The sequence below is a fragment of the Elgaria multicarinata genome, chromosome 1, assembly GCF_023053635.1.
Source record: "Elgaria multicarinata webbii isolate HBS135686 ecotype San Diego chromosome 1, rElgMul1.1.pri, whole genome shotgun sequence".
Taxonomy (NCBI): domain Eukaryota; kingdom Metazoa; phylum Chordata; class Lepidosauria; order Squamata; family Anguidae; genus Elgaria; species Elgaria multicarinata.
In genome coordinates, this window is record NC_086171.1 from 88,542,030 (window position 1) to 88,556,363 (window position 14,334).

The window sequence follows — 14,334 nt, forward strand, 5'->3', positions numbered from 1 at the left end:
GGTTTAGTCCCTTGGGCGGGGCTAGAGGAGAAACAGCAGAAAGAAAGAGAACCAGTTCTGCTAAAAGCTGAGCGTTTGAGATTTCTGTTTAATGATAAGCCCTTATCACCTTGTATAAGGGAAATTGAAATGTTAATTGTGTCAGTAGCATTTCAAAGGGGTGGAGAATAATTTTTTTTGTATTGATATTTCTACTAATTATATTATTGCAGGGCTAATACTTTGAACTGTCTTGTTACTCCTTGGGGATTGCCCTGGGAAATAAAAGTTGGAAAAGTCTACAAAAAGGGACTCCTGGGGGGGATCTACACTACTGCTTTAAAGTGCTTTATAACAGTTTTGACACTGTTGGGGCCCAGGACACACTGCATATACAGTTTTCAAAACGTTTTCAAAGTGCTTTAAAGCGCTTTAAAAGCAGTAGTGTAGATCCCCCCCCCCCGAGTACTCAGCACACCACGCAGGATTGAGCTGCAAGCAAGAAATCCATGTTATTGTTGTTATTGCACAAAGAAAGACAGATTGTGGCATATTTCTGTGTTTGAATGTTTACTAAAGACATGTTTTGTTAAAGTTGCATATATATATATATATATATATATATATATATATATATATCTTTGCAAGTTTGTTCTAATTAATCTCCATAGAACCCGCACTAGGGCCCAATCTACACCAAGCAGGATATAACATTTTAAAAACGTTATGAAAACGGTATATGGAATGTGTCCTGGGCCTGAGCAGTTGTCATAACCATTATAAACCATTATAAGCAGTAGTGTAGATCCTGCCTAGGAGAAGTTATACATACTGGGCTTTGTAAGCCTTTTTTCTGTCTAAACATGCATAGGATTAAGACACTTTTCTACCTGTTTGGAGCTGTGTTCGTTTATTTATTTATTTATTTATTTATTACACTTCTATACTGCCCAATAGCCGGAGCTCTCTGGGCCGTTCACAAAAATTAAAAACATTCAAAGTATAAAACAACAGTATAAAACCATACTATAAAATACAATATAAAAGCTCAACCAGATAAAAACAGCAATGCAAAATTACAAATTTAAAACACCAAGTTAAAATTTATTCATAGACTGTTAAAATGCTGAGAGAATAAAAAGGTCTTCACCTGGTGTCTAAAGGCATATAATGTAGGTGCCAAGCGAACCTCCTTAGGGAGCTCATTCCACAGCCGGGGTGCCACAGTAGAGAAGGCCCTCCTCCTGGTAGCCACCTGCCTCACTTCCTTTGGCAGGGGCTCACAGAGAAGGACCCCTGAAGATGATCTTAGTGTCTGGGCAGATACATACGGGATTCATTTAATTTGCCTGTACTCATTGAAAACCAAGGGGTGTTTTTTCTTATTCTTTTGGTTAAAAACATACTGGTAAAGAAACCAAAATGGTCCTACCTAACATAATTACTTTCTCTGATGTGATCTGCCTTCAAAATGAACCTCCCCGATTTTAGCACAAGAAATGGCAAGTTTTGAGTATGGTGACCATATGAAAAGGAGGACAGGGCTCCTGTATCTTTAACAGTTGTATTGAAAAGGAAATTTCAGCAGGTGACATTTGTATATATGGGGAACCTGGGGAAATTTCCTCTTCATCACAACAGTTAAAGTTGCAGGTGCCCTGTCCTCTTTTGAATCTGGTCACTCTAGTATAGCTCCTGCACCTTTAACTGCTGTGATGAAGAGGGAATTTCACCAGGTTCTCCATATATACAAATGATACCTGCTGAAATTTCCTTTTCAATACAACTGTTAAAGATACAGGAGCCCTGTCCTCCTTTTCATATGGTCACCCTAGTTTTGAGCGACAGTTGTGCTTTAGGGTTCACATGTGTGCGTGCATCTATCAAAGCCAAGATGCATCCACCATCCCACCACCCATCCTTACAATTCTGACATTAACATTAAAGAGGGGTGGAGAGAAGGTTGGAAGAAACCAGAAGAAAGGCAACTAACACTCATGTTAAGAAATAGGGCTAGTGATTTACCAGGGACAGTTGGTAAACAGGGATCCCTGGGTGGATGTGTTCACCAACCTACAAAATAGTAGCTCTTCTAGAGAGGAGCAGGAAGCAGGCTACATACTTTTAATTTTTATGAGACCAGCCACCATCAAAGGACATGCAGGAAAGCCTGTCTGGGTTTCCAAAGTAGAAATGAAGGCCTTGAAACCAAAAGCCTTGCTCAGAACAACACTGCAAAGCTTATTTCTAAAAGTATTTCCTGACTGTGTCCACAAGTATTTTCGGAAGTGAAGGGAAATTCATTTGGCGCTGGAGATAATAACATACTAGTAGAGTCACTTTATGAACGTAAGCCTACATAAAATGGAAATGGTTGGGAGTATCTTTCATCTGAATTGAGGAGTAGTCGCAATTTGTATTAGTCAGTACCTGACCCCCCAAAAACTCCTTTCGGCTGCCAGCAAAAATAACCAACAAGACTGGAAGAACCAGAATTTTGTTTGTTTGTTATTGTTTTGAATGTTTGGAAAACCATGCCAACCTTACTGCCTCTGCTTCCTCGAGTGACTGCTGCCTCACTCTTTCAGCAAGGATTTCACTGCAGAGCAGATTGTACGGTTTGTCCAGTGTGTGCTCACCCATTACCCACACCCAGACATCTCCATCTGCTCCAAGCTTCCACTGCACAGATTTTTCATGAGCTGCAAAAGAAAAAAATGGGGAAAAGGCTCAGGAGAAACAGAGGTGTGGTTGACTAGGCCCTTAACTTTCACCTCCGAGTCATTGGACTGGTTCACAATTCTACGGTGGGTTGCTGTGCATGCTGGTGCATGCCAGTGGCCATTTTGAATATTGAGTGTCTAGCCTCAGCTTGTCGTGTTGTGTGAACCCAGGGTCCGTGGATCTTGCGAGCGTTAAACTATTTATTTATTTATTTATTACATTTCTATACCGCCCAATAGCCGGAGCTCTCTGGGCGGTTCACAAAAATTAAAAACATTCAAAGTATAAAACAACTGTATAAAACCATAATATAAAACACAATATAAAAGATCAACCAGATAAAAACAGCAGCAATGCAAAATTACAAATTTAAAACACCGAGTTAAAATTTATTTATAGACTGTTAAAATGCTGGGAGAATAAAAAGGTCTTCACCTTTTTATTTTTTAAACACCTTTTTAAACAACCCTCGCATAACCCAACAACAGACCATGGGTTATGTGAAGATTGTTTAACCCTTGCATAACCTATGGTTCCTGGGTTTGGACAAAATGACAAGCTATTGCCAGGCACGGATTATGTAAATCCTGCCTGGCAGGCAGCAGACTGCAAATTGGCTCATTATCACAGTTCCACCCATGGGGGAGAGGACATCGCTTAGAAGTAGATTAGATATGGTGGTTTGCATACAGGAAGTCCCTCGCATTTCAGTTGGTTTTGTTCACACACATGCAGGGGTGAGTTATCCATTTCATTGAGTAATTAAGTAATGAGAAATCAAGTGAGGAATGTGCATATGTGAACCAGCTCCATGTTCCCTAGTAATGCATGTGTACATGCATGAAATAAATGGCCCATGTTTGTTTAGATGTGGTAGCTTGCACATGTGCAGTTATGACAAGGGGGAGCTGGGTGCCGGGGAATGGAAGGGAGGCAGAAATCTGATTCGCCGAATGGAAAGTCCCGTCAAGGTGAGCCTGAGATGGTCTATAAAGTAAACTGTCTTGGGAGGGAAGAGGAACTATGGCCAGGTGGCTCTATGTTTTCTCCATCATGTCCTTCCCCAGGGAGATGAACCATTGTTAATATTGCTGTTCTGCTTTCCCCCCACACTAATGCTATTGTATTTCTTTTGTTCTGTTTCCTCTTATTTATTGTAAACAGCCTTGGGAGTTCTTTGGAATGTAGGGGCAGGCTACTCAGTGTGTAAAAAGCAAAGCAAACAAACCAGCAAAATAAAATAAAAATTAACCATCCATTAGCAATCCATTGAGTTTGCCACAACTGGCACACAGGAATCTGGGAGTCACACAAGCATTTGGGAGCAAAGGATTTTATTTTTTTTTTAATTAGGGCAGGGGTACTTTTTTGCATGATAAGCGATTGCCCAGTTGCTCTTACTAGTGTATTCAGGGCTGGCAGCAGCACCTGGCATCCGAGGGCAGCTGCCAGGGCCTGGACATCCTGCAGGGTCCACTGCTGCAGCTTGCTCTGGCTCCTCCCTTAAAAAACATCTCTGACCTCCGCCAGATCTACACCAAGTGGGATATAACACTTTGAAAGCGGTTTGAAAACGGTATGGAATGTGTCCCGGGCCCCAACATTTGTCAAAACTGTTATAAACCGTTTTAAAGCAGTAGTGCAGATCCTGCTCTGGCCACCTTTTACATTTCCCACAATATCCGTAACCTCTCATTTCTCTGCGGAACTGTGGGAAATATTAAGGGTTGCTAGATTCAGTTCCCTCTGCTGGGGAAAGGTCCCACGAGAGGATACTTTGTCCAGAGCCTATTCAAAACTGGAACAGACCCTGATTGTATCGTGAGAATCAAAGAATAATCTGGGAGCACCCCAGTACTAAATTAGGAACGATCATTGTCACAAACTCTCTCTGCACAATCCAGGGCAATGTAGATTGGTGAAAAAGAAAGAAAGAAAAAACGTTTTATTCCACCTTGCCTTGGAGTAGAAAGCTGTAACCCTGACATATGTCTAACATCAGCACTTATATTCTACCAGAGATATGTACATTGATGGTGCTATATAAATAAATAATAATAATAATAATATGCTAGTTCTGTACACTAGTTGAAATAAACAAGGCCTGGTTTGCAGGTTTAGCATCTAATTAAGCAGTATCAGAGCATTCAGACAAATGTTCACTATGCAAAATATCGTCAGCACCCCCAAATCCTGATGACTTTGCTGTTTTGAGCTATCACCTCAAGACAGTTGTGTGGACCATCCGTATAATGTTACCATATAATGGCTGAGATCCAATGAGCATGCCTGGTGAGATTTTTTTTACTACCGTATTTCTTCAATTCTAAGACACACCTTTTCCCCAGATAAACATCTCTAAAAACGGGGTGCGTCTTAGAATCGCGGGTGCGTTTATTATTTCTTAGAATCAAAGCTTTTTTTCTGTTGGTGGTACCAAAATTAGTGTGTGTGTTACAATCGAAGAAATACGGTATTTTTGTTTAAACAGGAGACCCACATGTCGTATTAAAACAATCTGCTTTTGAAAGGCTCTTCAGTTACTTCGGAATAAGAAATAGAAGCCCAAAGCCGGCTTGGGTATGCTCAACTAGTTCTCCATAATTTAGATCCCAGACAGTGATTATGAACAGCACATAGGAACAAGACCAGCCCTACCACTAGGCAGAGTGAGTCAGCTGCCTCAGGCAGCAGAATACTGAGGGGCAAAAAGTAGACAGACAGAACTGTGTGTGTGCCCCCTAAATTAATCTTTTCTCCTCGGATACAATGGAGGGTGCTGTACTATTGTCAGAGTTGTTTAAGATTCAGCTGCCAGTCTGGTCAGCTTCTGTTTATGGAGTGGGAGAGGCGCCATCTTGTTTTTCACCTCAAGTGGCAAAATATCTTGGGCCAGCACGGCTGCCAGTTCAGTTGATTTCTGTATGGGGAATAGAGGGCAGTGGTCATCTTATCCCTTGCCTCAGGAAGAAAAAATTCTTGGGCTTGCCCTGCATGAGAATGACTCTATGTAAAATATTGGCTGGAAGTCAACTGCAGGGTGGGTGGGTCTTGACAATGATGCTTTGGCCGGCCATTTCCTCAAAACCCCATATTGTTGCAGTTGTAGGGTGGGAACAATAAATCTGGATGGCTGGACGGAGTGCGGGCCGTCCAGACGAAAAAGCCACAGTGCCAGCGGCCATTTAGCTGGTCAAGCCCGCCCCCTGCCCTCTGTCTGGCCTTCCCGTGCTTCCCGCAACATACTTGGTACCTCGATCCACCCCCAGAATAACCCCAGCCTCAATCTGAAGTGAGGTCACCACTGACAGATGGAGCAAATAAGGTGGTGACCTCAGAGTAAAGGGAAAAGTTGTGGTAAGTCAGTGACTTTTGAAAAGCACAGTTTTGGAGGGAAAGCCTGTGGTGACTGTGAGTTGGTGGCTGCATCATATAAACAACGCAGCACCAACTCACAGCCAACAACACGGGCTAAACAGGGTGCGGGTTTCTTGCCTCGCTTTTTCCTCCTCACCTCTCTAGCCATATTTCTAAACTTACCAGGTAACTTCATGCAAGACAGTCAGCCATCATCTAATCTTTGGCCACTTTAATACTAGATGCTTCCTGTGGAATTGGCATACTTTGGTCACTCCTCTTTTGGGGGCATTTTATGATGATGTCCCTTATCTGGACAGTGATAGCCTAGCTACAGTTATCCATGCTCTGATAACCTCTCGTTTGGATTACTGCAATGCGTTATACGTGGGGCTGTCTTTGAAAATGGTCCGGAAGCTTCAGCTGGTACAAAACAGGGCAGCCCGTTTACTAACAGGGACTGGCTGGCGAGATCACATTACGCCAGTCCTTTTACAACTTCATTGGCTGCCAGTCCAGGTCCGGGCCCGATTCAAAGTGCTGGTATTGACATTTAAAGCCCTAAACGGTTTGGGGCCAGGTTATTTGAAGGAACGCCTCCTCCCATATGTACCTGCCCAGACCTTAAGATCATCTACAGGGGCCCTTCTCCGTGAGCCCCTGCCAAAGGAAGTGAGGCAGGTGGCTACTAGGAGGAGGGCTTTCTCCGCTGTGGCACCCCGGTTGTGGAACGAGCTCCCCAGAGAGGTCCGCCTGGCGCCTACACTGTACTGCTTTCGTCGCCAGCTGAAGACCTTTTTATTCACTCAGTATTTTAACACTTAATTTTAACTTAAATTTAAATTATACTGTTTTAACTCTGTATTTTAACCTTATATCAATTTTGCTGCGTGGTTTTATCCTGGTTGTGCTTTTTATATTGTATTTTGTATTTGTGTTTTTAACTTGTTGGTTGTTTTATGATGGTTTTAATTTTTGTGAACTGCCCAGAGAGCTTCGGCTATTGGGCGGTATAAAAATGTAATAAATAAATAAATAAATAAATAAATTGCCTTCCTGTGTTTTCCTTCTGCATCTTTTTTCAGTCTACAGAAAAACCAGTCATCATTGCTGAGGTGAATAATTCTTAGAGCTACGGTTCCATCTTTTTGGAAGGCATGGTGTCGGCATTCACTGTGGTTATAGGGTGGGTGGGTGTTTCTATCGCCATGGATCTACACTTTGACCCAACTCTACTATTATCATTCTGCTCAGAGGTTTTTTTATCAACATAATTTTTAAGGTCATTTCCCCCTAAATTTTGCTAAACACTTTTGTTGCTTAAAGATGGCCCTGTTCTGTCAGGTTTCTAATGGTTTAATATTTGGCCACTCTTGAATTTTAATGTTGCTTGTAAATTTTGTTTTTTTACAAAATTTATTGTATGGTTTTGTTTGTTCCTTTCTTCCTTGGGTTTTAGATTAAGCTTTAATTGTATATCACCTCAAGTGCGTGGTAGGCTGTTTTAACATGATCCTTCCACCCACAGTTATTGAAATATTTACACAATAAGGTAATTAACCCCCAATTTTTAAAAAAATGAATGAAAAAGGCACACTGAATTCCTCCTCCCACATGCTCACTTGTGTAGAAGGAATGTAGTGGGATGTATACACTAAAAAAAAAAAAAGTACTATAACATCCTGAAGTGTGGAAAGCCAATTACAATTCTGTATGTGGCCGACAGCAGAAGAGCTACTATTTCTTGGATTCTAAGACACACTTTCCCCCCCATATAAACATCTCTAAAAATGGGGTGTGTCTTAGAATCGCAAGTGTGTCTTAGGTGTTTTTTTTCTGTTGATGGTACTGAAATTAGTGTGCGTGCTACAATCGATGGCGTCTTACAATCGAAGAAATACGGTACTATCAGGTAGAGCTAGGAGATGCCAGTCTGGAAGCACCTTGACAGCAGTGGTGATCACAGAATCATAGAATAGCAGAGTTGGAAGGGGCCTACAAGGCCATCGAGTCCAAGTCCCTGCTCAAGGCAGGAATCCACCCTCAAGCATCCCTGACAGATGGTTGTCCAGCTGCCTCTTGAAGGCCTCTAGCGTGGGAGAGCCCACAACCTCCCTAGGTAACTGGTTCCATTGTCGTACTGCTCTACTGAACAGCCAGCTCTTTTCCACCTGACCCATGTAGGACATCAGTTGTATTATATTGTGTTGGGAAAAGAAAGAGGGTGCTTAAAAGGAACAATGGCCAAAACGAGGATAGAGCAAACATGTTTGAAATCAAATCAGAAAATTCAGCGTTATAATTCATTTTGAACTTTGTTTCAGTGTTCTATGGGCGGAAAACCACAGTAGTTTTTAAAGATCCATGGGGGAGAGGGTTTATGTGATGGTGGCATGGCTCACCCTTGGTAGCAGGCCCCACACAAGTGCTTGGGAATGAAAAGGCCATCACCAGCCTCATGGCCAGGCTGTGTTATCATGGAAGTGTTGTTTGCATGAACCAGCATATCCCTAAGTATGTGGCCATTGCAATTAACATGGCTGCAGCAGCATTTTTTAATTAAAGGCTCCAGTGCCAAGACATTTAGTAATAAGGGCCAAAAGAGAGATTACTTTAAATATGTGTCTAGCAGCCATGCCTTTTGTTCATTTCTACTCTAGAGTAGGTGCAGGGCCCCCAGTCCAGAGCCCCTGATCTCACGCACTAGAGCCTTGATCCAAATTGGGGGCCCTGCTCCTACTCCAGAGTCAAAATGAACACAATATGGAGATGCTAGACACCGATTTAAAGAAATGTTTGTTTGGGACCTAAAGTACTTAGAACTACTAGAACTAAAAGAATGCTCCGCTGCATTGAGTTACTAAAAAGAAGATGTAGAAGCTCATGCAAAGTCTACCTCATTTGGGGGACTGTGGGTGAATATGTATCTTAAATCAGAAGTGTTTGTGCATTTTAAAATCCTAGTTATTATCCTATAATTCCTCCTTCCCCCACCTTTTTTTTAACAGAGAGTGGAAGAAAGGCACAGAGTAAAAAGCAGATTCCATGTGCAATATAATACGTCTATGATACAGCAGAGAAAAATCTCCCTATGTGTAAGCTGACTTCAAAGATGATTACTAAAATACTGAATGCCTGTGCGCTTGATTTCGCTAGTGGTCTGCACCAGACAACAGCCCATCATGGCTTAATTTACCCATGGGGGCTGTCGCGTTGTGCCCAGTTTGCCGTGTCAAGGCAGCAGGGATCGATTGAGGGTTAGAAACCTCAAACAACCCTAACCCTCAAACAACCCCTCCTGTTTGCATTTGCATGACACGGCAATCCAGGCACCCAGCACAAAACAGCCCCACAGGTAAAGTAAGCCACAGTGGATTGTTGTGCCATACAAACCAGGTCAGAAAGGCCATAGCTAGACCTGAGGTTTATCCCTGGATCGTCCAGGGGTCAAACCTGTTCACCTAGGAGACACACAGGGGATCCAGTGCTCAGGCAGGGGCGAACCCAGGATGATCCCAGGAGAAACCTTAGGTCTAGCCGAGGCCAAAGTCTTCACCTCAAATCTCGCCTCAACAGTGAACTCACCTCAGGTCAGGCCACCTCTTTCTCTCACTCTGCCTCTCCCACCTGCAATATGGGAGGAATGCTGACTTGACTAACCAGCTGGTCACCCAAAACATTGATATAAAAGATAAATATGAGCGAAGTCTGTAGGAAAGAACTTTTTACAACAGCTCCACAACTTATTGTATTGTAAGTGACCTTGATACTGTGCTTGAAAGAGGCAGTCTAAATCTTAATAATACATAAAATATAATAAAATAAAGTAAAATGCAGTCAATATCTCATTTTCCTCCTGGCTGATCACAGTTCCCGGGCTCTGCCCAAGCTGCTCATGCACTGACCTTTCTTCAATGCTGGTTCTTGTGCAGCGGACCCAGCTTGCCTGTCCTTCCACCTTCTGATTTGCTCCTGCCTCATCTTGAAGAACAGGATCTGCTTTTGCTCCTCGCTGAGCTCTGCTAGGAGCTCCGGGTCCACGTACATGTCTGCCAGGATCTGCTTCAGCATGGCTGCAGGATGCTTGGAGGCATGAAGGAAGGAGGCCTGTGCCCAGACTGACCCCAGAAGGAGGGCACGCCGCTCTCTGCCGCTCGGCCAGAAGCACTGCAGTGGCTCAAGGGGAGGTAGAAAGCTATCCCCACCCTAGAGACGCGGCAGGAATGCAGGCTCTCTTCCACATGGCAATTACGCTCCCAAGGGCTGCACCTATTTTAGCTCTGACTTCCTGCAAGGACTGAAAGAGTAAACAAAGAGTTTCAGAGGAGACAAAGAAACGGAGGACTTGGCTGCATTTGCACAGACAGTTCGCATCTAGAATTAAGCAGAACCTTTTCTTTTTAAGTATAGCTAGATAAAAAATAAAACCACAGCCGTAACAACTAGGAGAGAAGATTGCTTTAATCTGGTACCGTGTCCAAGTGCTCCCTGCACAGTGAAAGTCGCAGGTGTGGCTTACTTCTCTGACTCAGCAAACACACTGCTATGAGTCCAGGAAGTTAATGTATCAGCCACAGAAAAGCAAACCCTTTCCCTGCTCTCAAATCTTAGGAAAGTAAGCTCTGGCCAATGGCAGAAGACAGGACACCATGGCCATAGCTAGACCTAAGGTTTATCCCTGGATCGTCCAGGGGTCAGACCTGTTCATCTAGGTGACACACAGGGGATCCAGTGCTCAGGCAGGGTCGAACCCTGGATGATCCCAGGAGAAACCTTAGGTCTAGCTGTGGCCCATAGGTAAAAGTGATGGTGGCAAACAGCAATGGGGAGAAGAGAGATATTATTGGTAATCCACACCCACCCACTCACACCAGTTTCCAGCGTTCTGTGACTGATTTTGTGTCAATCCGTGAGATCGCCCCATGTCTAGAAGCTCTCGCATACATGTGGACATAAAACAACAAAGTATCCCTATTGATCAATGAAGGTAATACTAGACAAAACCAACAGCATCAACAAAAACACACAAGAAATACCCAAGAAAAGCTATAATGATCAAATACTGCACGAATAAATAATCATGCTCAGACACATCATCAGATATCCTAATAACAGCAACCTATTGCAAAACAAGAAAGTGGGTCAAATTAACTTTTAAGATCATGCCTGCAACACAGTGTTTGGGTGTGTGTGCGTGAATGATTTTGTATAGCAATGCACAAAAGAGTCTTTTGAATCAACAGCAGCATTGCACAGAAAACGTAAACTGTGACAAGTTAATTTCAAGAACATGAATATCAGCCAATAGCTGTGCTGGCTGGGGATGATGGGAGTGACAATCCAAGGTGCTAGGTTAGGGGAGGCTGGACTTTCCAGTCAAAGGGTGTGTCTATATGACACATGTCGAAAGGTGGTTCGCTCAGAAGCCTACAGCATCGCTGCTGCAAGGCGAAATCGAAAAAGACAGATGTCAAGAGGGAGCCTGGGCTATCTGGCCAGGAAAAATCACAGCGCTGGCAGCCATTCCCTAGTAAAGCCCACCCCCTGCCCTCTGCCCTGTGTTCGCACACTTACCCAGAGCTACGCCTACTGGATAACCTGAACTGAAGCAGAGAAACAATGTGTTGACCTCTGAGCTAAGGGGAAAAGCTGTGGAAAATTGAGACTTTGAAAATGCACAGTTTCATTGAGTGGGGGAATCCCAACGGGGCTCCGAGTTGGCGACTGTGTCATATAAACAACGCAGCGCCACTGCGCAGCCGCTACAGGGTTAATAGAGCGTATAGACATCCCCCCCCCCAAATTTAACAAGGTGGGTTTGCATTCAATCAGTAGGCCAAGGTTTCATACATTTGAGTCACTGTTGCTTTCCCTGCACTGTAGAAGGGCCATAAGTTTGGCCTTGATCTGCAGAAGGAGGAACATGCACCTCTAACAAACAGGGAGATAATTATACACTATCTTTGATGAGAAATACTGTGGTTAAAGATACGGTGGCTGTTTTGCTGTTTTTAAGAACTCAAACCTGCAGATCACATTGACTAGAGGGTTCTCCCTTAACCTCCCCCCCCATCTAAAAGTAACGGTTGCAACAACAATCTGATTCAAGAGCGTTGGGAGGAACTTCTAGTGGATCTGTTTGAGTCTTTGGGAAGAGAACTCTGTGTTGCTGAGGAACTGTGGACGAGATACACCTGGTCTTTGGGAAGAGAACTCTGTGTTGCTGAGGAACTGTGGACGAGATACACCTGGTAAGTACATGCTTTGCTATTATACCAGCGTTTACTTGCACACTACAAATAATGGATTTCAGAAGAGAGCATTGTGTGTCTACCAGATATGCTACTAGCTCTTTGCTCCAGTCCTGTATCGTCCAGGACTTTCATGTTAGCTTCTGATGTTACTTTCTAAAGGCATGGGTCCGTGTGTCTGCGCACCTGTGTCTTGCATGTGTGTTACTGAGTCATTTCCCTGCAACAATATGGTTATGCCCAAATTCCAGAAGGACGCAAAGGAACATGCATCGTCAGTGGGGGACGTAGGCATGTGTGAGACTGCATCAACCATATCAAGGGGCTTGCTTCGTGACATGGAAGCGTCGCTATATAATAGAAGTGCCAACTGGTGAACCACAGGCTGGATTTTTGTCTCCAAAGCAATTTTATCTGGCCCCTGGTAATGGCCCCACCACATTTTTTGTCTAGATATGATAAAGTTACGATGATAAAGGAAATATGTCTTCAAGTTGTAAGGCAGAGAGGCAGTCACTTTCCTAATCTTCTTCCCACCCCATAATGTCCATACAAGATTAGATAATGTGTAGGAAATATTTATATGTAGTAGCATGCCTGGTGTGTGTGTGTGTGTGTGTGTGGAAAGCCTTTACCACCACAGGCTTTGTCCTGCCGGTGGTTTTAATTTCATTTTATGTGCTGGAATGGTTCTATTCTGTGCTGCTGTTTTTATCCTATGGCATTTTTACTCTTTGTTTTAATGTTTGTATTCTTTTGCTTTTAAAGCATTGTACACTGCCCTGAGAACATCAGTTATTGGGCAATGTAAAATAAATAAATGGCACCAACTCCATTTGTACACTCTTGGTTGCCAGACCACTGTCTGGCAACCAGAATGGCCCTACCTGCTGCTCTAGAAGGCTCAAAATGTCCACCTTCTCCAGTATTCCGATCCATCTAAAACCTGCTTGAAAATTTGCCTGAGAAACCTGTCCCATGAACACCACAAGAGAAAGATTTGCATGGCTTGGTGGTACATGTTAGACATATGGAAGAAGAAAGCTTCTTCCTGCGAAACTCTGGCAAAACAGCCTGATTATACAGGAGGAATTATTGCTTACACCATGTCTACCCACGAGTGAAAACTAAATTAAGCAGTTTTTAAGTAAGTCCTTTATTTATAGCTCACTCTTCTCAAAATAAGGCAATCACCATCCCTCAGCCAGCCCCTGTCTCTTCGGCCTTTCAGCTCTATTTCTTTTGCAAGTGAGTTTACAACTATTGGCAAAAATTCAGTGGATGCCTTTGGTATATTTAAATTCCTTAGTACCAAGATCTAGCTAAGAGCTGAAATATACAATCATGTTGGTAGGCTACAGTACTTCAGATTGCAGGTGGGAGGATTAGATATTTGAATGCTTGCCCGTATATAAAAAACACCATCCACTTAAAATCACCTTTCCCGGCTATCTGAACTGAAACTATCCAGCAACAAATGTATCACATTAAGGTGTTGATGAGGTGGCAACTGTTGGGGCTCCACCTTCATGCTAATTCTAGGCTCAGACAGGGCCAGTTGTACTATGGCCAGAGTAAGGCAGCTGCCTCAGGCGGCAGATACTGGGAGGCGGCAGTAATACGTGTGCCGTGAGGCCTGCTTTGCACCCACAAAACTAGCTTGATGCCTTCAGGTGAGGTGGATGCTGTTAGGGTGACCATATTTGGAAAACCAAAAAAGGGGACACCTAGTGTGTGTGTGGGGAAGCAGCTTTGTGAGTCCTGCAGAAAGTATGTTATTCCCCCGCCACCTTAAAGAACCCGATTGGAGTGAAGGAGGGGAAAGGATTTCATTCTGCACCACCACCATCCACTCCAATTGGGGCCTTTTCTATAATGTCCACGAATGACCCACTTTCCCCTTTAAGACCTCAATTGGAGCTTGGGGTGGGGGAATGATGTGCCTCAAGAAAGCATGTCACTCCCTCCTGCTATGCTAATGGCAGCCTTAAAGGGGAAGGTGTGTCATTCCAGGACATTATTG

At 43.5% G+C, this 14,334-nt stretch overlaps 2 protein-coding genes across 2 annotated transcripts in view; both read right to left on the reverse strand.

Moving 5' to 3' along the window:
• SH2D4A (SH2 domain containing 4A) overlaps nucleotides 1–10,411 on the reverse strand; it is a 29,487-nt gene extending 19,076 nt beyond the window's left edge. The window contains exons 1-2 of the mRNA XM_063131702.1: nucleotides 9,966–10,411; nucleotides 2,522–2,681 (exon numbers count right to left, since the gene is read on the reverse strand). Of these exons, the coding sequence (XP_062987772.1) occupies nucleotides 2,522–2,681; nucleotides 9,966–10,131 (326 nt within the window). The 5' untranslated portion in view covers nucleotides 10,132–10,411. The remainder of the gene's footprint in view (nucleotides 1–2,521; nucleotides 2,682–9,965) is intronic.
• The window catches only part of USO1 (USO1 vesicle transport factor), a 306,934-nt gene that overhangs the window by 215,538 nt on the left and 77,062 nt on the right, over nucleotides 1–14,334 (reverse strand). The window lies entirely within an intron of this gene.